The sequence below is a fragment of the Podarcis muralis genome, chromosome 12, assembly GCF_964188315.1.
Source record: "Podarcis muralis chromosome 12, rPodMur119.hap1.1, whole genome shotgun sequence".
Taxonomy (NCBI): Eukaryota; Metazoa; Chordata; class Lepidosauria; order Squamata; family Lacertidae; genus Podarcis; species Podarcis muralis.
The window spans coordinates 30026511-30049415 of record NC_135666.1 but is presented as its reverse complement, the minus strand read 5'-3'; the positions used below and the strand labels follow the sequence as shown (position 1 = coordinate 30049415).

General features: G+C 42.1%; 1 protein-coding gene across 3 annotated transcripts in view; it reads left to right on the top strand.

The window, feature by feature from the left end:
* Positions 1-17580, top strand: part of COL28A1 (collagen type XXVIII alpha 1 chain) — a 67302-nt gene extending 49722 nt beyond the window's left edge. For all 3 annotated transcript variants that reach the window (XM_077936970.1, XM_077936969.1, XM_077936971.1), the window contains exons 26-36: positions 5123-5191; positions 6764-6832; positions 8868-8936; positions 9290-9370; positions 9462-9497; positions 10404-10440; positions 11545-12099; positions 14094-14275; positions 14836-15070; positions 16230-16406; positions 16740-17580. In XM_077936970.1, the coding sequence (XP_077793096.1) occupies positions 5123-5191; positions 6764-6832; positions 8868-8936; positions 9290-9370; positions 9462-9497; positions 10404-10440; positions 11545-12099; positions 14094-14275; positions 14836-15070; positions 16230-16402 (1506 nt within the window). In that variant the 3' untranslated portion in view covers positions 16403-16406; positions 16740-17580. The remainder of the gene's footprint in view (positions 1-5122; positions 5192-6763; positions 6833-8867; positions 8937-9289; positions 9371-9461; positions 9498-10403; positions 10441-11544; positions 12100-14093; positions 14276-14835; positions 15071-16229; positions 16407-16739) is intronic.
* Positions 17581-22905: the final 5325 nt, after the last annotated feature.

Genomic DNA, 22905 nt, shown 5'->3' with positions numbered 1-22905 from the left:
TACAAGTTGGAATTCCACTAAGTATCACTCTGTAAGAATGTTCCCTCAATCTCAATTGGAGCTCTGTTCTTTGGCCTTGAGAGATGGCTCACATATGCAGGCAGCAGAAAGGAGGAATTTGGTGAAACAGAGGCCCGATTCACTCAAAACCGCCTGTGGGATGCGGGAACACTATAGGCGTGACTTTCTTGTTGTGTATAGGATAGACATGAAGGGCAAAGGAGCAGGCTGTAATCACAACAACTGAGTATATATATAAAAGGCATGCAAATTGTAAAGCCGCAGCCTTTATACCACAACAGTGGGAATAGCTTACCCTAGCATTTTTACTGAAGAACAGAGCCAAAGCTTTTTTGGGGGAAGGGGAACCCACCAACAGTGGTCTCTGGGGGGCAAGGTAGAGCCAGCTGCAGGAAGCGTATCATGTTAAGATCCTGGCCTATCAAACATAGGCTCAACTCCAGTAAAGAGCTGAGTGTCTGTTCCTCGCCCCAGGCGTCTTAATTGATCTCACACACGGTAACTGCCAGTTAGCTCAATTTCAGCTGACTGCATTTTCTTCCTCCCTCGCCCTTTTTAATTAAGAAAAAATAAGTATGCAGAAAAATTCCTGCGGTTCAAAAAAACAAAAACAAAGTGAAAAGCCCAGCATGGTAACTCTTTGTATATCTTTGGATCCATTTCAACAGATTTACATAATACTTCCCTTATATAGAGTTGTTTCCAACCCATATCATTCCATAAATTTATGATGCATGTGCAGTCGCTTGGAGAACCTTATCCTTGTCTTTCACAGTAGTGGAACAATTTAAAAATAAATGCACCAGAGGTCACAGAGTTAATCGAGAGGAGCAGAAAAATAAGACATACACCCCTGTCTATATAATATATATGCAAACTGTTTAATGTTTGATTTCACACTAATTTAGACTATGTATCACATAATAACTATGATTAGCTCCAAAACAAGTCAACTTCAAATCACAGGCTGTGAAGCTGTCTTGTTGAAACTAACCATAGTGCTAAACCACAGCCACTGGTTCAGACAACTCCAGAAGGCATTTTTAATTTAAAAAATTGAAAGAAAAGCTTCTGATTCCTCGTCCACCCTGCCCTTGGACACACAGGGGAGAAAAGAGGGGTGTGTGAGCCTGGGAGAATAGGCCCATTCATGTAGCTCTCAGTGTGGTTCTTCAGATGATATAGGTCTCCAGCTCCCATTATCCTCATCCATCATGGTCAATGGTCAGGAGTGATGGGAGCTGCAGTTAAGCAATAGTCCTCCTGTGGCGCAATGTGTCAGTGCTCCTGGCTCTTAACCAAAAGGTTGGTGGTTTGAGCCCATCCAGGGCCGGCTTTGGACAGGATTCTTGCATTACAGGGGATTGGACTAGATTACCCTTCCAACTCTGATTCTGTGATCTGGAAGGTCATGGAATCCCCACCTTTGACCATGCAGATGTTGTCGAACTACAAATCCCGTCATCCCTGACCCTTGGTCATGTTGGCTGGGGCTTCTGGGTGTTGGAGCCAAACAGCATTTGGAGGACCATAGAGTCCCCATCTCCGCTCTAAACCGTGGTTTAGCTCCAAACTCCCAGAAGCCCAGCCAGCACTCAGGTCCTGCTTACAGGTTTCCCATCTGCTTGGACAGCATGTGAACATAATACTGGATTAGATACGTCTTTGGCCTGATCCAGAAGGGAGTGCTGGTTTAGCAACATGTCTAAACTGTATCTTAAGTATTTACAGTAAATGTTTTGAACAGCCCGTCTTTGAAATGGTTAAGAGGAGAAACATTTGCTTGCAGTAGTCCTGTGAATTAAAGTTAAAGCAGTCTGGTCGTATTCAGGTTTACTTGAAATTAAGTGAGTGAGTTCAGAGGGGCATAATAATAATATAATAATAATAATAATAATAATAATAATAATAATAATAATAATAATAAATAATAACAACAAACAACAACCATTTTATTATTTATACCCCACCCATCTGGCTGGGTTTCCCAAGTAGCCTGCAATCCAGTTAAATCACAATGTTTTCGGTGAATAAATCAGAAAAGCCGGTGGGTGGGTGGAGATACAAATTCAACTCATCCACAAATACCAAAAGGCCCATACAGAAATGGACCCATCCTCTGGCACCACCTGCTGGTAGCACATGGAATCAATGTGCCTCTCGATGTGCAAATAATAACTGCTCGGGGGATGGGGTTGGAGCAATGCCACCATGAAGAAAAAAAAGGATTTGACACTTCATGTCCCTACACTTCAGCTCCCCCTCCCCAGTCCAAATGCGAACATGCCACAGCTGCTTTCAGATGTTTTCCAGTTACAGGTCTATAACATGTAGTTTGGCCCCATCTTTAGCATTCAAGATCAACCATGCAAGCCTACACGTGTGTGATCCATGGTAAATTCCTCTGAGTTTAATAGGACTTATTCCCAAGTAAGATTGCTGAGTTTTTTTAAGGACTGCTGCAGCTCTAATCTTCATGATCTTTTCACAGTCTGATCCACAAACCAGTCAAACAGGCTTCTCGGATTTAAGCATTGAAGTTGTAGCATTCCAGCCCTGAAAGCTTCTCCATTAACTAGTTTTTGAAGGTTGGGCTGCCCCCTCTCTAATATCACAGACGTCTCCTCCTCCTAAACAAACCACAGTTGTACGCAAATTGTCAAACAGACCTTTGTCCTTTAGGGATTTCACCAAGATCAAGTTGCTCTCAGCCATCTGTCAACAGCTGTCCTATTATTTAAATCTCTGGCAGCTTTGTTAGACATTTCTCCATGATGTGTTTGAGTTGTTAAACCTTTAAGTGCTAGGCTGGTTAGAAACTCTGTGGGAGAAGAAGGTTGCTCCAAATAACAGTTCTGGAAGCTTTCCCCATCATTCAAAGAATGAGAGAGAACTTCGTGAAGACCTCTCTCCACACTCCTCAATATTTACCTGCTCCGAATTGCTTCCCTCTCTGGCAGGAGGGGAGAGAGAACATGGAGACCATCTCTTATTTATTTATACAAACATAATAATAATAATAATAATAATAATAATAATAATAATAATAAATTTTATTTATATCCCGCCCTCCCCAGCCGAAGCCGGGCTCAGGGCGGCTAACAACACTAAAACAGTACAACATTATAAATACATTCTAAAAATTAATTAAAATACAAATTGATGGCAACCATAGACTAAAGCTTTGTAGAGATTGCCAAAGGAGGGAGTCAGGCTGCGCCCTGACCAAAGGCCTGGTGGAACAGCTCTGTCTTACAGGCCCTGCGAAAAGATGTCAAGTCCTGCAGGGCCCTTGTCTCTTGCGACAGGGCATTCCACCAGGTTGGAGCCGCAGCCGAAAAAGCTCTGGCTCTAGTTGAGGCCAGCCTAACCTCTCTGTGGCCTGGGACCTTCAAGATGTTTTTATTTGAAGACCGTAAGTTCCTCTGTGGGGCATACCAGGAGAGGCGGTCCCGTAGGTACGAGGGTCCTAGGCCATATAGGGCTTTAAAGGTTAAAACCTTTAAAGGTTCCCCCTTTAACCTTTAAACATCTTCCCCCATGCTGTTTTTCTAGAAAAAGAGGTGCCGGAACTCACTGTGAATACTTCCCTTGTTCTCTTATAATGGCAACGGAGTCCACCAGAAAAAAGCCCTCCTCTTCACCCATATTTGGCTTATTTATTGCATTCATTCCCCACCTTTGCTCCAAGGATCTCAGTTTAGCATCCATGGCTCTCCCACTCTCTACATTATCCTCCCAACAACCCTGTGAGCAGTGCCGGATTTATGTATAAGCTAAACAAGCTATAGCTTAGGGCCCCACTCTCTTGGGGGCCCCAAAAAAATTGAAAGGAAAAAAACCTGGATGTACACTTCCAAAATATAAGATCAAAAACAAACAAAATAAAACCTACATACAGCAACAGTGTTTTGTGTTGTGTAGGCTCCTATGATGTAAGTCATGGGCCCCGCCTGCTAGCCTGCTCCCTAAAATATCACTGGTTCCCTCATTTCTATATATATAGGGTGCCTACATTCTGCATGGACGGGTTGCATGGCAACATGGGCAAATGGCTTTAGATACCTATTAGGTCCATAAATTACCATATAGCATATATTCAGCACAAAGAACAGTGACAATTTGTTGTTGACAAAGGACAGCTGGACATATAAAGGGCCCCATTACCTTCAGGAGCTTAGAGCCTCATCAAACCTAAATCCGGCCCTGCCTGTGAGGTAGGTTAGGTTAAGTGTTGGTGACTGGTTCAAGGTGACCCGGTGAACTCTGGTCTCCTAGGTTACACAAGCATTAAAAGAAACAGGGGGGACACACACCATAATTAAACAGACTGTAAAACAATCCCATTAACAAAAAACCCCATAGCAATTAAAAACAGGTTGAGAGATCAAGTGCGATATTCAAAAGCCAACCCAATGTCTATACAGACATTGTGTTTTGCAACACCGGTGGCACCAGTAAAAAAAGTCTGCCTTTGAGTTGCCCCAGGCCAATGATCCTTGGACTTGGGCAAGGATAACCTACTCCAACCCTGATATCTTTATCCCAATGCTTTCTCTGGGTGCCCAAGCCAAATGAAGTGCAGCATGCGGCTGTTTGTGAAAGGGGCATCTCAGTGGCTGTGTGACTCAACTGCAGAATGCCCTTCCCAAGCAGGGCCACGTGTACCTAACTTTAATGCCTTTTTGCCACCACATTTTAAATGTCTTTTATTTTCCAAGACCTTTCTGAATTTTGTTGTAGCTCCTAATATTCCCCTGGCTCTGTGGCTTTGATTCTCTGCTCTTTGGTTTGGGTGTGCATTTAAATATTCTTTTAAAATAAATAAAGAAAAAACCTTAATTGGGAATTGCTTTAATGGTGCTTTACATTTTACTGTATTGTGCATTTTCTATTCTATGGGCTGCCCTGAGAATGCACGTAAATAAATTAATAGCACCTGTAATGTGGCCTTTAGCTATTGATATCTATGAGACGCTTGCCGGCTTTTAAGTTGGAACATCCTTTGCTATGATTTGTTTTGAAAACAGGCTCGTTCATAAAATTCTGTGGATGTAATACCTGTGTTGAACCTCTTCCTTTTTGTCTTTCTTTACTTTAGGGAGAACCAGGAGCAAGAGGACCCCCGGGGCCTCCTGGTCAAAGAGGAATAGGAATACCTGGGCCCAAGGTTAGCAAGAATCTCTGCAGAGTCTAGCAGAAGGATTGGGAATATGCAGTGTGGCTCTCCAGATATTGTTTGACTACAATTCCCATCTTCCCTGACCACTGTCTGTGCTACCTGGGGCTGATGGGAGCTGGAGTCCAATAACATCTGTAGGTACCACAAGTTCCCTTCCCCTGATCTAGAAGTTCCTGCCCCTTATATATTTAAATTAAACCTGATAGCCACCTTTCTTGGAATGCTCTGGTGCTAACTTACATTCAGTATCTTAGCTGCTTCTTTTTTGCCTGTTTTAATCTTAACGGGTTTGTGGGTGCCTTGCAAAAGAAGCACTTCTTTCTATAATGTTTCGTTTTGTGGCTGAATTGTTAGATGCAGTGCACCCAGCAAAGGAATGCAGTGTTGCCTTTGTTTGGGGGGTTAGTTGTGGAAGAATGCTACTGATCCTACGGCTCTCAATAACGGGGACTGAGTGGTTCACTCCAGCCATCAGGCTCTTTTTAGCCCAAGACTTCAGGTGACTGCTGTGGATGTACATTTGCTTACCTTAAGGAGCAAAGGATAAGCACTTGCACACAGAGAATCAGCATGTCAGGGGGAAGGGTTCAGCCTATCTTCTTTCTGTGTGTGGGGGGGGGGTTGCTTTTTTTCCCCAAATGTGTATCCCAAGCCTGAAATGGTATAGTCAAGACAGCTTTGTCATTTAATTTGGCTGGCTGTTGAACGTGACCAAGGGCAGAGAGAAGGGGAAATAGGTGGGATTGTGCTATCAGCTTCCTTACTCCCTAAACACTTCCATGGCTGCCCTTATTCTGCTGGCCTCTTACTCCAGCCTTTGAATTACCTGGAGTGACCTCAATAGGCCTTATTTCCGAGTTGCGGCAGGGGTGCAAAATTGAATTTGTTTGCATTTTAATGAGAAACCATTTAATCCACACTTTTTGAACCACTACATGAACCAAAACATGACTATTCTTTGAAATTTGTACTTCTCTGAATTTTTCAATGCAGTTTTCCAACCAACTAATGCATGTAAGAATACATACATTACTGTATGGCATGCATAAAGAGGCATCTATTCATGAAAATGACTTACAAATGAATTATGTTAGTGGGAATTGCTTACAAATGAATTATGTTAGTGGGAATTGCAAAAGTGTATACATTAGTCAAAACTGCATGTGAAATTTCATTGATTAGGAGAAATTGCACTAAGATGCCGATGGGTTTCCACAAGGATTTCTTTTTTTAAAAAAGAAAAAAGCCAATTGCCAAAGAACTGAAATTAAGATGGGAAAGAAGGAGAAGCTGCAAGAAACTGAAATCGATCAATTTGTCCATCCCTGTTTCTGAGTAGACATGTATAGGAATGCACTTAAGTGCCCCCAAGCAGTTACAAAGGCTCATATATGTACTGTAATTCTTTTCACAGTTTCCAGCATTTGGAAAAGGCAGAGATGGGCACAAAATTTTACATGACACTATGCAATTCTGACTTCTTCCTGGAGTTATCTTAAACTACTCCCCCCCTTAATCTGAGACAATTTTATTTCCTTTCCCCCCCTTTTTTAAAATTAGGGTGTTATTGGACAAAAAGGTCTGCCAGGGCCACAGGGTCCTCCTGGAGATAGTATACAAGGAATTAAGGTAAGAATGTAGGTGCTGACATAAGTATTTTGCAAATGACTCCCCCTGCCCTGTCTTCATTACACAGTTGTTTCATGGAACTATTTATGTTGCTGCTTAAGAGGGGAAAGAAACCCCAAAAACCTAAATTTTAAATGTCCACTTGGTTGACAGACAGTGGTCTCTTAACTGAGTGCCAGCCCTGTTGGAGTGAAAAGATCAGGCCTTTAAAACTCTATCTTGATCAAGGACAGAAATTTGTTCTGGAAAAACTGATGAACTGTGGATGTGTCATACCCTGGACTTTCCCCTTCCATGGAAGTGAAATAACTGAGTAAATACTGTTTGCTCTAACAAATTAAAAGGCCATCATGTTGTGTCAGGGTGTCCTAGCAGTGACATATCTTTTAAACTAGAATTTCAGTTTTGGCCTTTATAACCTGATGACTTCACACACACAGAGAGAGAGACACACACCTGCTGTCATCCAGACTAGGCAATTACTTATACCAAAGCTATAAATATCTGGAAAAATGTTGATCTGGGAGATAACAGAAATCACTGGGTTAAAGTTGACTGAAAGTGCAGAGTTGCCATTATTATCAATTTACGATGGGGTGGAAGGTTCGCAGGCTATGAAGGACTTGCTCACAAATTTATCAACAGCTGCATGAATTATGATCGCTAGGGAAGTGGAAGGGGCAAGCAGAATATAAAATGGAGGAATGGTATAAAGAGGTGTAGCTATTAATGATAAATTGAGATGTGCCATTAAGGTAAGATGGGGAATATGTAGGAGACATGATTTTGATACGGAAGGTGTTTGTAGAATTTGTAAAATGGAAAGGGGTCAAACCATTGCAAGAGGTGTTGAAATTTTGGGAGGTTGGATAGTTACAATGGAATGGTCTCGGTGGTGGGGTGCACATTTTTATTCTTATTTATTTATGATTATTACTTTGTCAAAATAAAACAAAAACAAAACAAATGTTGAGCTGGATCCTTCCCATAAGAATCTGACTTAGAGCAATGCATTTTAAAGACACTTTCCCATTTATGTGAACCTCAGTGAGGGCGCAGAACACGGCTTGTGAGGGGCGTGGCCTGGGGAGGGGGTGTGGCCTGGAGGAGAGTACCAAATGTTGAATGAATGGAGAATCCGGTAGGGACTCCTCTGGGGCAATTCAAAATTTAGAAAGCAAGTGTGTTGTCACCTACAAAAATGTCATCACTCCTTATATGGCCACAGAGATGTCAGGAATGTGACACTTCTTGCGTATGTAAAGCTCCGGGGCTTGTGGTTTGGACGGCTAAGAGTAGTGGTTCCAAATATTTTTGGGGGCCACTGTTCCCTTGGCTCCATAAACTCATCCCTGGCGCCCCTTGCCCTATAAAGAGCATTATTCAGAATAGTGGTTGAATCACGATGCACTAAGAAAGGTGATTACACAGCAGCGTTAAAAGCTGTAACCATTAGTTGCACATTTATTCAAAATCCAATGTAGCTTGAGTCAACAAAATTGATAAACTTGATACAGCAATGCCAGCTTTTCAAAGCCTGATAGTCATTGACACCTCCAGTGGCCGCTCAGGTTTGGGAACCACTGGCTTAGAGCCATAGAGTCGAAAACTGCTTCCCATCATGTGAGGCTGTCTCACAAGAGGAGCATCTGTGTATTAGGTCTCTGGGTCATGTAAGTAAACCCTGTGGCTGAGCAATATTGGTGGCCGCTTAAGCTGAGCAGCTGAGCCCTGGGTATGCTTTTGGGCCACATTTAACATAACTGTTCCATATGGAAGTGACAGGAAAGCTGCTCTGCTCAAAGGGATAAGACGGCTGGCTAAACATCTGTCAGTGGATTTCCTGCATGCTTGTTTCCTGTATGTTTAATAAATGTCCATATGGGTATAGCCAAATGCAATCCTTGCAGACAGTTCTGCATTCAAACAGAAAACGACCTAAATAACCGAGGGAACAGTACTTTGCTTGCAGCTGCTAAATGTTACAGTCTTTTTACAAAGGCTATTTCTAAGCAAATCTCTATGTCGTTTTTAGGGAGATCGGGGTGTTCAAGGCTTACCAGGACAAAAAGGCTCTGTGGGGGTTGGACTACCCGGGTCTAAGGTAAGAGGGTTGCCCATCTATCTCTTTTTTAAAAAATCAGTTTTTATTAAAAGTTTTCAACATAAAATACAATAAAAAGCAAACTAATTTAGAAAGGAAAAAGAGGGGAAACAACCAAGATTAAAGAAATAAAGGAATAAAGAAAAGGAGGAAGAAGGGGGAAAATAGGAAATGGAAATTAAAAAGTCTTCTATCCATGGGAGCCGAGGCTCCTTCGGACCCCCCAATAAAATATTTGAGGGGGCTGCCCCCCGAAGTTGATGGGCATTACCATTCAAATGGTATCTGTGTGCTGTATCATGTGACCAATTATGTAGGGCCAGGTTTATAGCCATGTTGTATCTTATTATTAGGGAGATTCTGGAGAGAAAGGAGACCAGGGAAAGAGAGGTAACAAAGGAGAGATTGGAGAACCTGGACCTGCAGGACCAAGGGTAACACTTAAAAAAACACAACTACTTTATTTATTCTTTCACGACAGAAGATAGTGCACTTAATAATTTATATCATTATACAACCTTTCAGGGTTTTTCAGGACTCAAAGGTGAACCTGGTCTTACTGTAAGTACATCCTGATGTGTTTTATCATAAAAATGTGACCGTTGGTAAAAGCTGCAGCTTGGCACTCTTTATGATCAGAGATGGGGAATCAGTGGCTCACCAGATGTTGTTGGATTACAGCTAGGAATGAATCAGTCTTTTCCAGGACCTGCTTGTGGTCTTACTATAAGCTTCTGGTTGGCCGATATGAGAACAATATGCTGGACCAGATGGGCCACTGGCCACATCCAGCAGGGCTTTTTGTATATTTTGTGTTGCGTCAAATAAAAACGACATCTCTGTCACAGATTAAGGATCATTTAACTACGTATTTTGTTGGAAAATGTGTTCCAACCTGTTCTGAGCCATGTACGCAGCGCTGTTTCTAGTCTGCTACAGTTCAGCTTTTGGGGGAAACCATGTTGTTTGTCTTGCCGTGGCAGACAGAATTTTATGCAATCAATTACGTATTGTAGCATTACATCATACCATTAATTTCAATGCAAAGGCCATTCATTTCAACGCAAAGAACACAAAATACAAATGGCAGGGGGAGGAGGACGACAATACACATTCTCAATTAAATATTGTTTGCAGACTGTTGTGAAAACAGCAGAAAACACGGATTGCATTTGCTGCACTAATTTCCGTTTTCGACATGAGAGAATTGAGCGAACTTTGGCACTTTCCACTCCCATGCAAGTAGACATGATTCTTTCCCCTCTTTTAGACATGTTCAGAGAACCATCGGAATATCACTGTAACAATAATATTTTTTAGTGTTTCAAAACATCCTGTCACTTGCTTTATGCAAAGCAAGCACCCAATTTTCCATTAGAAAACAAAACAAAACAAAAACAATTAGGCAATGATGCATAACTGACTTCCAAATCTGAAATCACAACTGAACTGGCTCCTCTCTTTCAGAAAGAAGACGTAATCAAACTCATAATGGAGATATGTGGTAAGATCTACCTGAAGGAATGAAACCATTTCATCGTATTAGTTGCTTTCCCTGAAAGAATTCAGAATTGACCTTGGAAGTGTGTACATTTATTGGGTGGAGTTGAAAGAACCATGAATGGAAGGAAAATAGCTGGGAGTGCTGTTTCACAAGTGCTGGCCCATGTCTCTGCAGTCTTAAACAGTCGCACCTTGGAAGTTGAACAGAATCTGTTCCGGCAGTCTGTTCTACTTCCAAAGCATTCAAAAACCAAAGCGCAGCTTCTGATTGGCTGCAGGAAGGTCCTTAACCGTCCAGGGGTCCTTTACCTGTTTTTTACCTTTACTGTCTTGCTGCATCTCTACTTCTGTGTGAGGTGAGGAGCACTATACCAATGAAAAGAAGAAAAAAATCACATGTATGAAGCCACCCTTAGTGGAACAGTTATTCCAAATAGCATGAATGTGCAGTGTTCACCAGTGCTGGGAATCCACAGAAAACAGGTGCGGTTGTCCACTGTCTTTCCTAATTTTCAACAGCATGTACACACTGATTCCAAGATGTATCTGAAGTTGCTGTCAGAAGGGAATGTAGGGAAGCCTTTCTCATGCACACGGACAGAGGAAGCACCTTGTGTGCACATCAGAACATTTATTTATTTATTGGACCCCAGTCTGCAACTCTTGGGGAATTATTTAAAATCTACATAGCAGATAAGGTAAAGGTAAAGGGACCCCTGACCATTAGGTCCAGTCGTGGCCGACTCTGGGGTTGTGGCGCTTATCTCACTTTACTGGCCAAGGGAGCCGGCGTACAGCTTCCGGGTCATGTGGCCAGCATGACTAAGCCGCTTCTGGCAAGCCAGAGCAGTGCACAGAAACGCCGTTTACCTTCCCGCCAGAGCGGTCCCTATTTATCTACTTGCACTTTGACATGCTTTCAAACTGCTAGGTTGGCAGGAGCAGGGACTGAGCAACAGGAGCTCACCCCATCACGGGGATTCAAACTGCCAACCTTCTGACCGGCAAGTCCTAGGCTCTGTGGTTTAACCCACAGCACCACCTGTGTCCCTACATAGCAGATAGCTGACTTAATTCTAACCCCATCTCACCCTGTTTTTAACAGGCTGCGGTGTTAAGTGCAAAGAAAACCCTCTGGAGCTCGTGTTTGTGATTGACAGTTCGGAAAGCGTTGGGCCCGAGAACTTTGACCGGATCAAACGGTTTGTGAAAACGGTGATTGACGCCGTCACCGTTAACCAAGCTACGGCTCGCGTCGGCATCATCAACTTCAGCCACAAAGTTGAGCTGGTGTCCACTTTGCAGCAGTTCCCCAACAAGGACAGCTTGAAAAGTGCCGTTGATGCCATGCAGTACCTGGGGGAAGGCACGTTCACCGCCACAGCTCTCAGCAACGCCATTGATGTGTTCCAGGCTGCCCGGCCAGGGGTGAGAAAGGTGGCTATTGTGATAACGGACGGGCAAGCAGATCGCCGCGATCAGAATTCGCTGGAGGTGGTTGTGAAGAACGCCCACGCTCTCAACATTGAAATCTTTGTCATTGGGGTGGTTCAGAAGAGCGATCCCAATTTTGAAAGTTTCCGGAAAGATCTGGACCTCATCGCTTCAGACCCGGACCCAGAGCACGTCTACCAGATAGATGATTTCATGACCCTGCAAGGTAAGAGGGAGCAATCTCTCTGGAATGTTATTTGCTGGAATATTAGTAATGCATATTGGTATTATAAATTTTAGTTGCTGTAGATAGCAGTCAGAGCTTTTGCATGATGATAAAGTATAATAAGGAACAGCAGCAATGCTTGTTTTTAGTGTGTGTATATATTCAGAATACCTATATAGCTATGGAAGCATTTTCCCCCGGCATGTTGCTAACTGTTGCATTTGCTGACTTCCTTGTTTTAATGTTTGCATGCAAAATCGTTTTAATCAAGATGATAAGGATAAGGCATTAGTCCTTAAAACTTCCCTAAACAGGGCTGCCTTCAGATGTCTTCTAAAAGCCAGATAGTTGTTTATTTCCCTGACATCTGAAGGGAGGGAGTTCCATAGGGAGGGCACCACTACTTAGAAGGCCCTCTGCCTGTAGTATGTGAAGGGTGCAGGGAATTGTAGTTCTGGGAGAGAGAAACATCCGTTCCCTTGATTCTTTGGGGCATGGCATGTGTTTTAAAAGTATGGGTTGTACAAAGCTCTAGTCCACGCATAGGCAAACTCGGCCCTCCAGATGTTTTGGGGACTACAACTCCCATCATCCCTGACCACTGGTCCTGTTAGCTAGGGATGATGGGAATTGTAGTCCCAAAACATCTGGAGGGCTGAGTTTGCCTATGCCTGCTCTAGTCTGTCTGCTCTCCCCCCACATCCCAGGTTGTCTCCTCTTCTCAGTAAGCCCAGCTATTATAAGGATTAGATTCTTATCCTGCCTGCTCGGGTGCTCTTCCTTCCAAGGTGGCTTACATGTAGCATTAAATCACATTACAGTGGAACCTTGGTTGTCGAACTTAATCCGTTCTGGGAGTCTGTTTGACTCCCGGAACTGTTCGAAAACCAATGCGCAGCTTCCGATTGGCTGCACTCAAGCGGAACCCACGTTGGAAGTTTGGCTTCTAAAAAACGTTCGGAAACCAGAACACTTACTTCCAGGTTTTTGGCTTTCGGAAGCCGATTTGTTTGTCAACTAAGCCATTCGAGAACCAAGGTTCCACTGTAGAAAAAACCCAACAATGAACAATTTCAACTTGGAAAATGTCCTCAGTCGTCTTCCCAAAGGACAGTAGTAGAATGGCCCAGCAGGGATGGAGGTGAAGAGTCAATCTGGAGATGGTCTTCTCCAGAGGGGGCCTTCTTCTGCCTCCTCCTTTAGTCCTTCCCACAAGACAGTTTAATGCCCATAACCTTCACTCTCTTTGCATAAAAAAGAAACAATCTTAACCCTCCCACAACATGTACAAATCATACTGTGGAGCGGACATCAATTTAAAGCAGGGGTGAGGAACCTGTGGCCGTCCAAGATGGTGTTGGGACTATAATTCCCATGGGCCAAATTCTGTGTGATTGCTATAAAACTTAGGGAACAAGCTGTCATATCATTATGATTAAGGTTTTAAATGACAACTTCAGGTTATATTTTAGTGAGTAAGATCTAATTTATATATTTCAACTGCTGCTATACCGAACTGCCAATTTAAATGTACAGTGGTACCTCAGGTTAAGTATTTAATTCATTCAGGAGGTCCGTTCTTAACCTGAAACTGTTCTTAACCTGAAACACCACTTTAGCTAATGGGGCCTCCTGCTGCTGCCGTGCCGCCGGAGCACAATTTCTGTTCTTATCCTGAAGCAAAGTTCTTAACCTGAAGCACTATTTCTGGGTTAACGGAGTGTGTAACCTGAAGTGTATGTAACCTGAGGTACCACTGTATCCCTATTGTGTTTCATAACTTCCTTGATTTTGTACGTGAGCTGGAACTGGTCTGTGACCAAAATAATAAACTCATTCATATAATTCCCATGATCCCTGACCACTGGCCATGCCAGCTGGGGCTGCTGGGAGTCCAACAACCTCTGGAGGGCCACTGATTGGAACAAATGGGCCTGTCACCATCAGCTCGGTCTCATTCCTGGTCTATGTGTATTTCCATCTAACCCTTTCAGCTCTCGAGAATAAGATCTTCAAACAAATCTGTGAGAACGATTTCAGTTCCTACATCACCAAAGTGCTCAGCTCAGCCCTTTCTCCAGGACTTGAGACAAGAACACAGCACACTGGTCAGTTTTCTGTAGTTGAGACACATGAGCCTTACGTCCCTCCACATCAGCCGGAAGTTACTGATTTTGTAAGTATTTCTAAAGATTTGTGCTTATATAGGAAGGGCTATAGCTGAGTAGTAAAGCATGTCTTTTTTTTTGCACTTAGGCGTTCCCAGGTTTCAATTCTTGGCCTTGGTATTTAAGTTCACCTAGTTTTACCATGAAGGCTGGAAAGTTTTGTCATTTTTCCAATCTTATAGTCAGTTCGCCAAATTTCTGCAGGAATTTGTATTTAAAAAATCCTACTGAAAATTATTCAGCATTCAAGAGCAAATTTTCCCTAACAAACACATTTTTGCATACAATAGATGACTGTACACATTTTTGCAAGCAATTTCTCCTAATACAATGCATCTTCATATGTAATGTTCACTAATACATTCATTTTTGCCATACACATTCATTTTCATAAACTTTGGTTCGTTGGACAACTGCACTGAAAAAACAGATGAATGATGGCTGTGTTTTAAATTTTCATATTGTTTCAGAAAGTGTGAGTTTGATAGATCTGAGATGTGAACTGAATAGAATTTCCCTCTATTCCTATTTGCCACTGACATTTAATTCTTTATTTCCTTTTTTATAGCTATTGCCAGGGGTTCCTAGTGAGAAAGGAGTGTCGCATTCTGAATGGGACCGCTATGTTACTACAGCTCCTTCTAAGCAACTTCCTGATAGTCACAGACGACCAGCCGCCCCTTCTGTTCATGAGACACAAGAGTTTTTCGAATTCAGAACTCCCAAGCCAGATATAACTCGCATATCTAATGTAACTAGAGGTGTGCAACCTCTGCCAGCTGTTCTGCAGCCTCATACGAAAGGTGTGAAGGGATTCTTCTAATGGAAGGGTTAAGGGATAGAATCATAGTAGTTGGAAGGTAGGAATGCAGGAATCTTTCACCCAATATAGGGCTTGAACCCACAGCCCTGAGATTAAGAGTCTCATGATCTACCAACTGAGCTATGTACAGACTTTATGGGCTTTTAAGGGTCTTGAGTTTGCTTATAGTCATACCTTGGTTTTCAAACAGCTTAGTTCTCAGACGTTTTGGCTCCCGAACGCTGCAAACCCAGAAGTGAGTGTTCCGGTTTGTGAACTATTTTTGGAACCTGAACGGGGCTTCCGTGGCTTCCGATTGGCTTCCAGAGTTTCCTGCAGCCAATCAAAAGTTGTGCTTTGGTTTCCGAATGTTTTGGAAGTCAAACAGACTTCCAGAACGGATTCCGTTCGATTTCCAAGGTACGACTGTATGGGCCACCTCCCCACAAAGTTGAAGTTATAGAGGCAGTGAAATTGAAGGCTATCACATGGCAACAGAACAAGGTCACCAGTTAAGGGGAACGCTTTCTTCCTCTTTTGATAGATCACTTCATGGCCTGAAGCAGGTAAAGACAGAATAAAACACAGGTTACAGTCTTTAGCATGTCATCAGTGGGTTTGTGGGACATAACAGCCACAAGAGGGGCACATTAACTAGACAGTTTTGTATGTCTAATCCCAGCCTGGGAGAAAATGCCATTGACATGTTGTCCCAGGTTATGTGTGTGCAAGAGTGTCTAGTCAGTAAATAATAGAACGAAAGAAGCCTCTGTATTTGAATGGAACATGGACAAACTTGAAGAGCTTCAACACAGAACGTAAAAAGAAAACTATGGTACCACGGCATTACGTCTTCTAAGGTTGGGGAAGAGGGACGATAGCTGTCAGTTAGTGCTGTGTACAGCCCAGCTCTGTAGCAAAACTGGCAGAACCGGCAAACACAGGAGTAAGCTAGGTTTGCCTTGGTTGTAGAAAAGAGGGGAGTGGCTGTTGTTTACAGATACACCCTCCCATTACCAAATACCTCAGGTGCACCTATTCATAGCACCATAGCAGAGGAAGACAAGGCCCAAGATTTTGTGCTTCTGTAGAATTGGAGCAGGTCTCAGTAGATGTAAAAAAACCAAAAAACAACAAAACCCAACCCATTTTGTTTCCAGATGACAGATGTTTCGAACCAATGAAAACCGGAGACTGCCGAGACTATACAATGATGTGGTATTATGCCAAGGATGTAAATTCTTGTGCTCGCTTTTGGTATGGAGGCTGCGACGGTAACCAAAATAGGTTTGAGACAGAACAGGACTGCCGGGAAACCTGCGTTCGTGACTGAGCAGGTACGTCATGTTAATAGCAAGACCTCCGCCAAAGAGTGTTTTCCTTATAACAGTCAGGTGCAAATCTTATATGCACAAGAGATCATGCTGACTCTTCTGTGACTTTGTAATTATAGTAACTTAAACAAGTTTTAGTGGCTATAAAATATATTTATAAATATCTCTTGCCTGCCTTTTCTTTAAAAAGTTCAACGCTGCTTGTTGGAAGTTTGAGCAGGAGGGAGTTAATATTTAGAGCTGCACTAGTTAAGAGCAGAATACTCTTATTACAGAAGTGAAAAGGTTCCGTTGACGTATTTCAGGTATGAATGTTGTTTTTGTGTTCTTTTACAGAGAGAACTCGAGCTTTGAGAAGAAAACAAAGCGAACTATTCCTGGAGTTTGTATAAGAATACTAGAGAGTTCCAAATGCTGTGTTAATGCAAGTACTAGTTTTGTACCACGCCTGCTGCTTTTTACAATGCATTCAATGGATTTTATAGAACGTATTATCTTCGTAATTGATAGCTTCACTCGCCAAAAAGCATCTTAATACTTCCGTGTTTGTGTTTTAGCTCTAGTACTGCCCATGGCAGTGTTTCAGGAACTTTTAACAAGAAAGATACCAAGGATTTTAATGTTTAGCTTTAGTAGAGTATGACCTTTTGTTATTTGGAAATGAAGAGCAGAACAATGGAGGATACCTGAAACTGGTAAAATCTGTCAAAGCAACAAGTGGAAAAAAGTGCCCTTGATTGGGAACGTCTACATTTAGCAGCCAAGGATCATCAAAAGACGTGGCATTTGCTTTCTTTCCCTTTAGATGTCTACAGTAGCCAAGATCCCGTTGTAGTGGTGGGCAGCTCAACACACAGAACTGGTGGCCCTCCATATGTATCCTCATCACAAGAGCCACCAAGTTACTTCAGTTAAGCTCAGATGAGTAACAAAAATGGCTTATGCCAGATCAGGGCTGGTAATTTTGGGGTTTTTGTTAAAGCTAAGTCCACACATTTTTATTTCTCAGGGCTCTTGTACAAATGAGTGCAGTGAAGAGTAGAATCAATTTATAGGGGAATTTTAACAGAAAAAAGCACTGAAAGATGTACATAAGTGTATTTTTTTTGGACCTTACCACTACGCAAAAGTACTGTACAAGCTAAATGGGTAATGATTAAACTGATTATATGAACAAGAGGGTGTGTGTCCACTCTTTTTACATGGAAATGCTGCAGTTATGCATTTGTGTAATTTGTGAATGCAGTTATGCATTCTACATATTGAACACTAAAACATGGATAATTCAATCACCTCCTTTAGGGATGTCCACAGCATGTTTCCTTTATGCCATGGTTCCTCACTCAGAAAGTGGTTTGATACACAGCAGTGGTAGTTAACTTGTGGTCCTCTAGCTACTGAGCTACAGTGCTGACCTGTAGTCCAGGATGATGAGACACTGTAGTCCAACATCATCTAGAGCAGTGTTCCCCAACCTTGGGCCTCCAGCTGTTTTTGGACTACAATTCCCATCATCCTTGACAACTGGTCTTGCTAGCGAGGGATGATGGGAGTTGTAGTCCAAAAACAGCTGGAGGCCCAAGGTTGGGGAACACTGATCTAGAGGACCAGAGGTTAGCCACTTCCACCCCCACAGTAGAAGCTTGCTCATGGACTAGTGGATTAGAATTAATGTACATGCCTGTCATTTGCAGTGCCTCCCATTTATACTAATTTTTTACATAGACCTAAGCCAGGTGTATCTGGTAAATGTCATGAATGTGCTTATCATCATTCAGCACACATGGTCTTGCCTTGTTTTCTCTATTATACTCCAATAAGGTTTTGCCCTTGCACTTTATAAACAGCAGAGCCATCAGGTATCATCACATAGGGGGCTTCCAGTGAAGAAATAAATAGCTATCACACCCCACCTGAATCTTGGCCATAGTTTTATTAGTTCACTCTGACACCACACCGAGTCAGGCTCTTTGTGGTGATTTCTAGCTTAAATTTTAAAAAGTAATAAATCTACAGTACTACAATGTAAGTAAACTTTAATTCAGGCACACGGTTAACCTATTGGCGCACAGAGAGATTGTTCTGAAGCTCCAATGAAGAGAGTAGCTGAAAACACAGGATAAAGGGGCTCTCTTGATTTGAGGTAGCAGAACTGGCAGAATAGCTTAGTTTAATTTCTTAGCCACCCTTCACCACAACATCCAGGGTGGGCTACAGCAATTTTAAAATACAATGTTAAAAAGAGTTTAAAACAAATATATCAGGTGACAATAGTAAAGTAAACATGTCAGCTGCTGCATCAGAATAAAGTTGAGCTAGATGAGCCAAAGAACTGACAGCTCTTTGATTCTCTTTATATGATCCATCTTTCCAGCAAGAAGCATCATAAACACAGTATCCATCCATATAAGGGGATTTTAACTAGTGTTAGTTACAGTCATGACTACTATGGGTCCATTTAAATAGGTGTCTACTTGAGTAAAACTCAGATACAACTCAAACACTTAGTATTTCTTGATCCATTGCTCAGAACACTATAATGGAATTCACAACATATACCATTGAAAGCCACGAGTTCTTTTTTAATTGAGATAAGTTATTTTTATTTGTGCACTTCATTTAAATTAATTGCTAAAAAATGGAGAAAGGCACTTCAAAGATGATATTTAAAAACAGTGATTTATATTTATCACATGAACAAACCAGTCAGCCACCGTTTGCTGTGAAAAAACCCTCAGCCTGTCACTTAAAAACTCAATACACTGCTCAGCAGTTAAGTTTATCTTTTCAGATGTGTTTCTAGTAAGATTTGTACAGTTTGTTGTACACAATATACATTGTTAATACACGAAACACAACAAAAAAAGCTTTACAATCCGAGTATGGTATCATTTTACAATATACATCGAGATCAAGGATGGGACCAGCTTATACTTTCTCCACAGATAGAAGTCTCACAATCCTAACCTTTATTATTATAGTTAAATGGAAACACAAAGAAGTTAGAAGTGTAATATGTACAGAAGCCATCTCATCACTCTGACAATAAAGTAATTTAAACACTGCTTTAAAAGATGCTTTAAAAATGGTTAAGTGAATTAAACAAAAAGTGATTAAAATAATCTGATTAGGCAACGATTCGCTGAATGTTTTTTCACAAGCTGAACAAGACAAGCACATTTTGTATAGCACAAAAGAATACAAAAGCAATGCAGATCAAAACTGACGTTCAGCTCAGCAATGTTCATATCCACACTATACGCTGGAACTACATTTGTAGCACTTTAATAGTTATGGCTTCCCCCAAAGAATTCTGGGATCTGTTGTTTGCACCACTCCCTTAGCTACAATTCCCAGCACCTGTAACAAAATACAGTCCCACAGTTCTTTGGAGAAAGCCATGCTTTAAGCCTATGATGTGGACGTGGCCAACTCAGCTAGCCATTATTTTATGCCAATCCACAAGAGTGTACACCAATACCTAAAGGGACCTCTTGTGCCTTTAGCTGCAAACATGCTTTTGTAATTAAGAATACTAGATATTTAATAGAATACTACAATTTCCATCTTTTAGAACCAAGATCAGGGATGCGATGAACGAGGATGAGTCGAGCTTCAGAATTTGGCAGCTGGGTGCTATTCTGCTTCTCTACACTGAACATACACCACTGAGAGAGAGAAAACAGTTTAAAGAAAAGGGTGGAAGAAAACTTGAACCCCACAGTCATAAGCTGCTTCCCAGAAGATAACCTGTGCCTCCTCCTGCTAAAGGCACTCCTGGTCAAAAAAGTAAATAAATGTTTAGCTGGCTCAGTAGTAGCCTTTGCACTCCCAATACTGAACAACGGTGGCTCACTCAGACTAAATAACGGGGCACACTTCCAGCTACAGCTGCTGTTCTTGAGGGTTGGGGGGGGGGGATCTTCTAGAATGATGTGTTATGTAACATGTGGAGGTAACTGGTGGAAATAGATCCAAGCCTTTACTTTGAAAATCAGCAAATAAAACAAGCACCAATGTATGAAGCAAAACACTGCTCCCTACGTGGTACTATTGTTGCTGTGCCAATACAAGTGATGGACAGACCCCAACTGAAATAACTTTAGATGTACAAGTGGGACCTGCGGTAAAATCCTGTAGTGCATCCCAGGCCCCAAAAAGGGCCATTCCTCTTGGGACCTCTAAACAGCATGAAGCAGGAGCCTTGTAGTGATTTTTGGATGTCATGGGGGAAAGGAAAGTTACAGGGGAAAGGAAAGGGATGAGGAATACCCCCACCCACCCTACTAAGGACTTCTGCAACTGTGCTTCAGCAAATAATGTGAAACTGCCTAAGATCCACTGTGGAACAGAAAAGTCAGTAGAATAATGACTGACAGCAAGGGTGTATGATGGAAAACTGGAATCAGAACAAGAACAGTTGAGGAGAGAGAGAATAAAGGCATAGGTAAGAGTTATGACAGCTGTAAAGAGAGAAGTCAGGTATGCCAGGTTAGTATAGTAAAACAATTTGTTGTTCTTTATCATTTGACATACTATTTTCTATAAATACAGCTAATGTTCTTAAGTGTTCTGGCTTTGATGATTCTAGGATCAAAGTGTCATGCCGCATCTTTGGCTGATCCACGCAGGTAGCAGGTTGTTCTGAGAATAGGAAAGTCTAGACTGAGTGAACCAGCTGACAAAACAAGCCTAATGATGCCCAGGGGCCTTCTATAGGACCCCAAGATGTCCCAACTTGGCAGCAAAGTGGTAGCATCCAAATTCATAGAATTTGGAAATCATGGGATAAAACTGGTGAAGTCCTGAATACCCCAGAATTTTGGTGACCCCGAACTTTAAGAGAAGACCCAGAGCCATGCAGTCAAGTGTTATTTTGGTCTGGAGAGGTAGTAGAGGCCTTATAAGAAAGCACCAAATTCAAATGGAGGTAACAAAGACGCTGGGATGAATCCCGATTCCATAGAGGTTTAAAAAATGGTGCTTGAGCTTGAGGTGTCCTGTCTGGAAATGAAACAGAGCCAAGAATTGGAGTAGAGGGAGAAGAAGGCCCAGAAGAAACATGGATCGAAGCTCAAGGACATAGAAAGAAGAATGAATTGAAGATTATTACAAGAGAAGTCAGAGAATGTGAGATTGCAGAATGCATACACAGAACCACCCAGGTAGCCTTGGCCGAGAGGGTTCAGGAGCCACAGCAGTTCAGCTTAGAGACAGCACTCTCCAAGAGCCAACTCATGGTGTTAAGTGGCCCAGGTACAAGTTGTAACTAGGAGGCAGAAAAGTTCGGTTGAGACCTGCACTCTGTTCACACTCCTTATGGTGTACCAGGGCAAGTGGCTTGCAGTACTGGTGATTTGGAACCAAAAGATGGACCAACAGTTGCAGAAGTTGATCTTGAGAAGGTTCTAAGTGAGAATTCATCTGCCAAGGAGTAGTGAAATAAAGTTCCCTGAATTTGCTGAAGCTTGTGCTAATGTAGTATGGAATTCCCTTTCCACCACTGCTGAGTTAACAGCAAGACTAGACATAGGGAGGAAGTAAAACTTAAGGTGTGATTCTGTAGCGGACCATATTAAGATTGGTTCTGTTGAGGCAGTAGCTGCATATTCATTCCTGCAAGAGCTTGCAGAAATTGTATGGGGGCCCTTAGAACATCACGAGTCATCATGTCAATACAAATGACTGTCCAACACACTCCACTTGAGATAACTATGATTTGGACTTGAGTCTGTGGAAAAGTCATTTGGCTGTTGGGAACCAGAAAAAGGCTACTGAATACTCTAAATCTAACATAACAGAGGGGCTTAAGCCCTGGAAAAACAGCTGTGAAGACAACATAAAACTCTGGGGACTTCACCTCAACCAAAAGGAAAAAAATGTGAAACCTTGGTAAGTTGGGAGCAAGAACTCTATCTTGCTTTAACGTCTAGAACCTGCCAAGATGCAGGGATCAGAAAATAAATTCAACTGACTGTGGATGCAAACGGACAGTTGTATTCATACATTAAACTTGGGGATACAGGTGAATATGCAATTGTCACTGCAGGAGGGCAAGGAACTGCTAATCTTGCTGGAATTTTGAATGTTTATTCTGTGACTCCTACAAGAAACATCCTTCTTAGAAATGTATGCCTAGATTAAATGTGGGCCTCATTCTTGTTTCTGAATAAACAGATATACTGAAGGAGGCCGAGACTCTGAATTACCAGTTGTGGTTCTTCAAATCAGATTCCTTAAAGGGAACTGTCAACATGACACCTGTGACAGTTCAATGGGCATTGTACATATTGGCTCTATTAACTGTGAAGTTTCCATTTGATCCAGGGAAGGGGTTGTTACAAATGAGTTCTGCAAATGGAATACAGACCTGTGGAATTCAGTAGTACTGTTTAAACTATGATTTATATTCTTTTCTGTTGTCATGGAACATCAAATTCAGACAATTGTTTGGAAGGGGGGTGTAATAGAAGAGGGAGAATGATTAACAGCAGGGGCATGT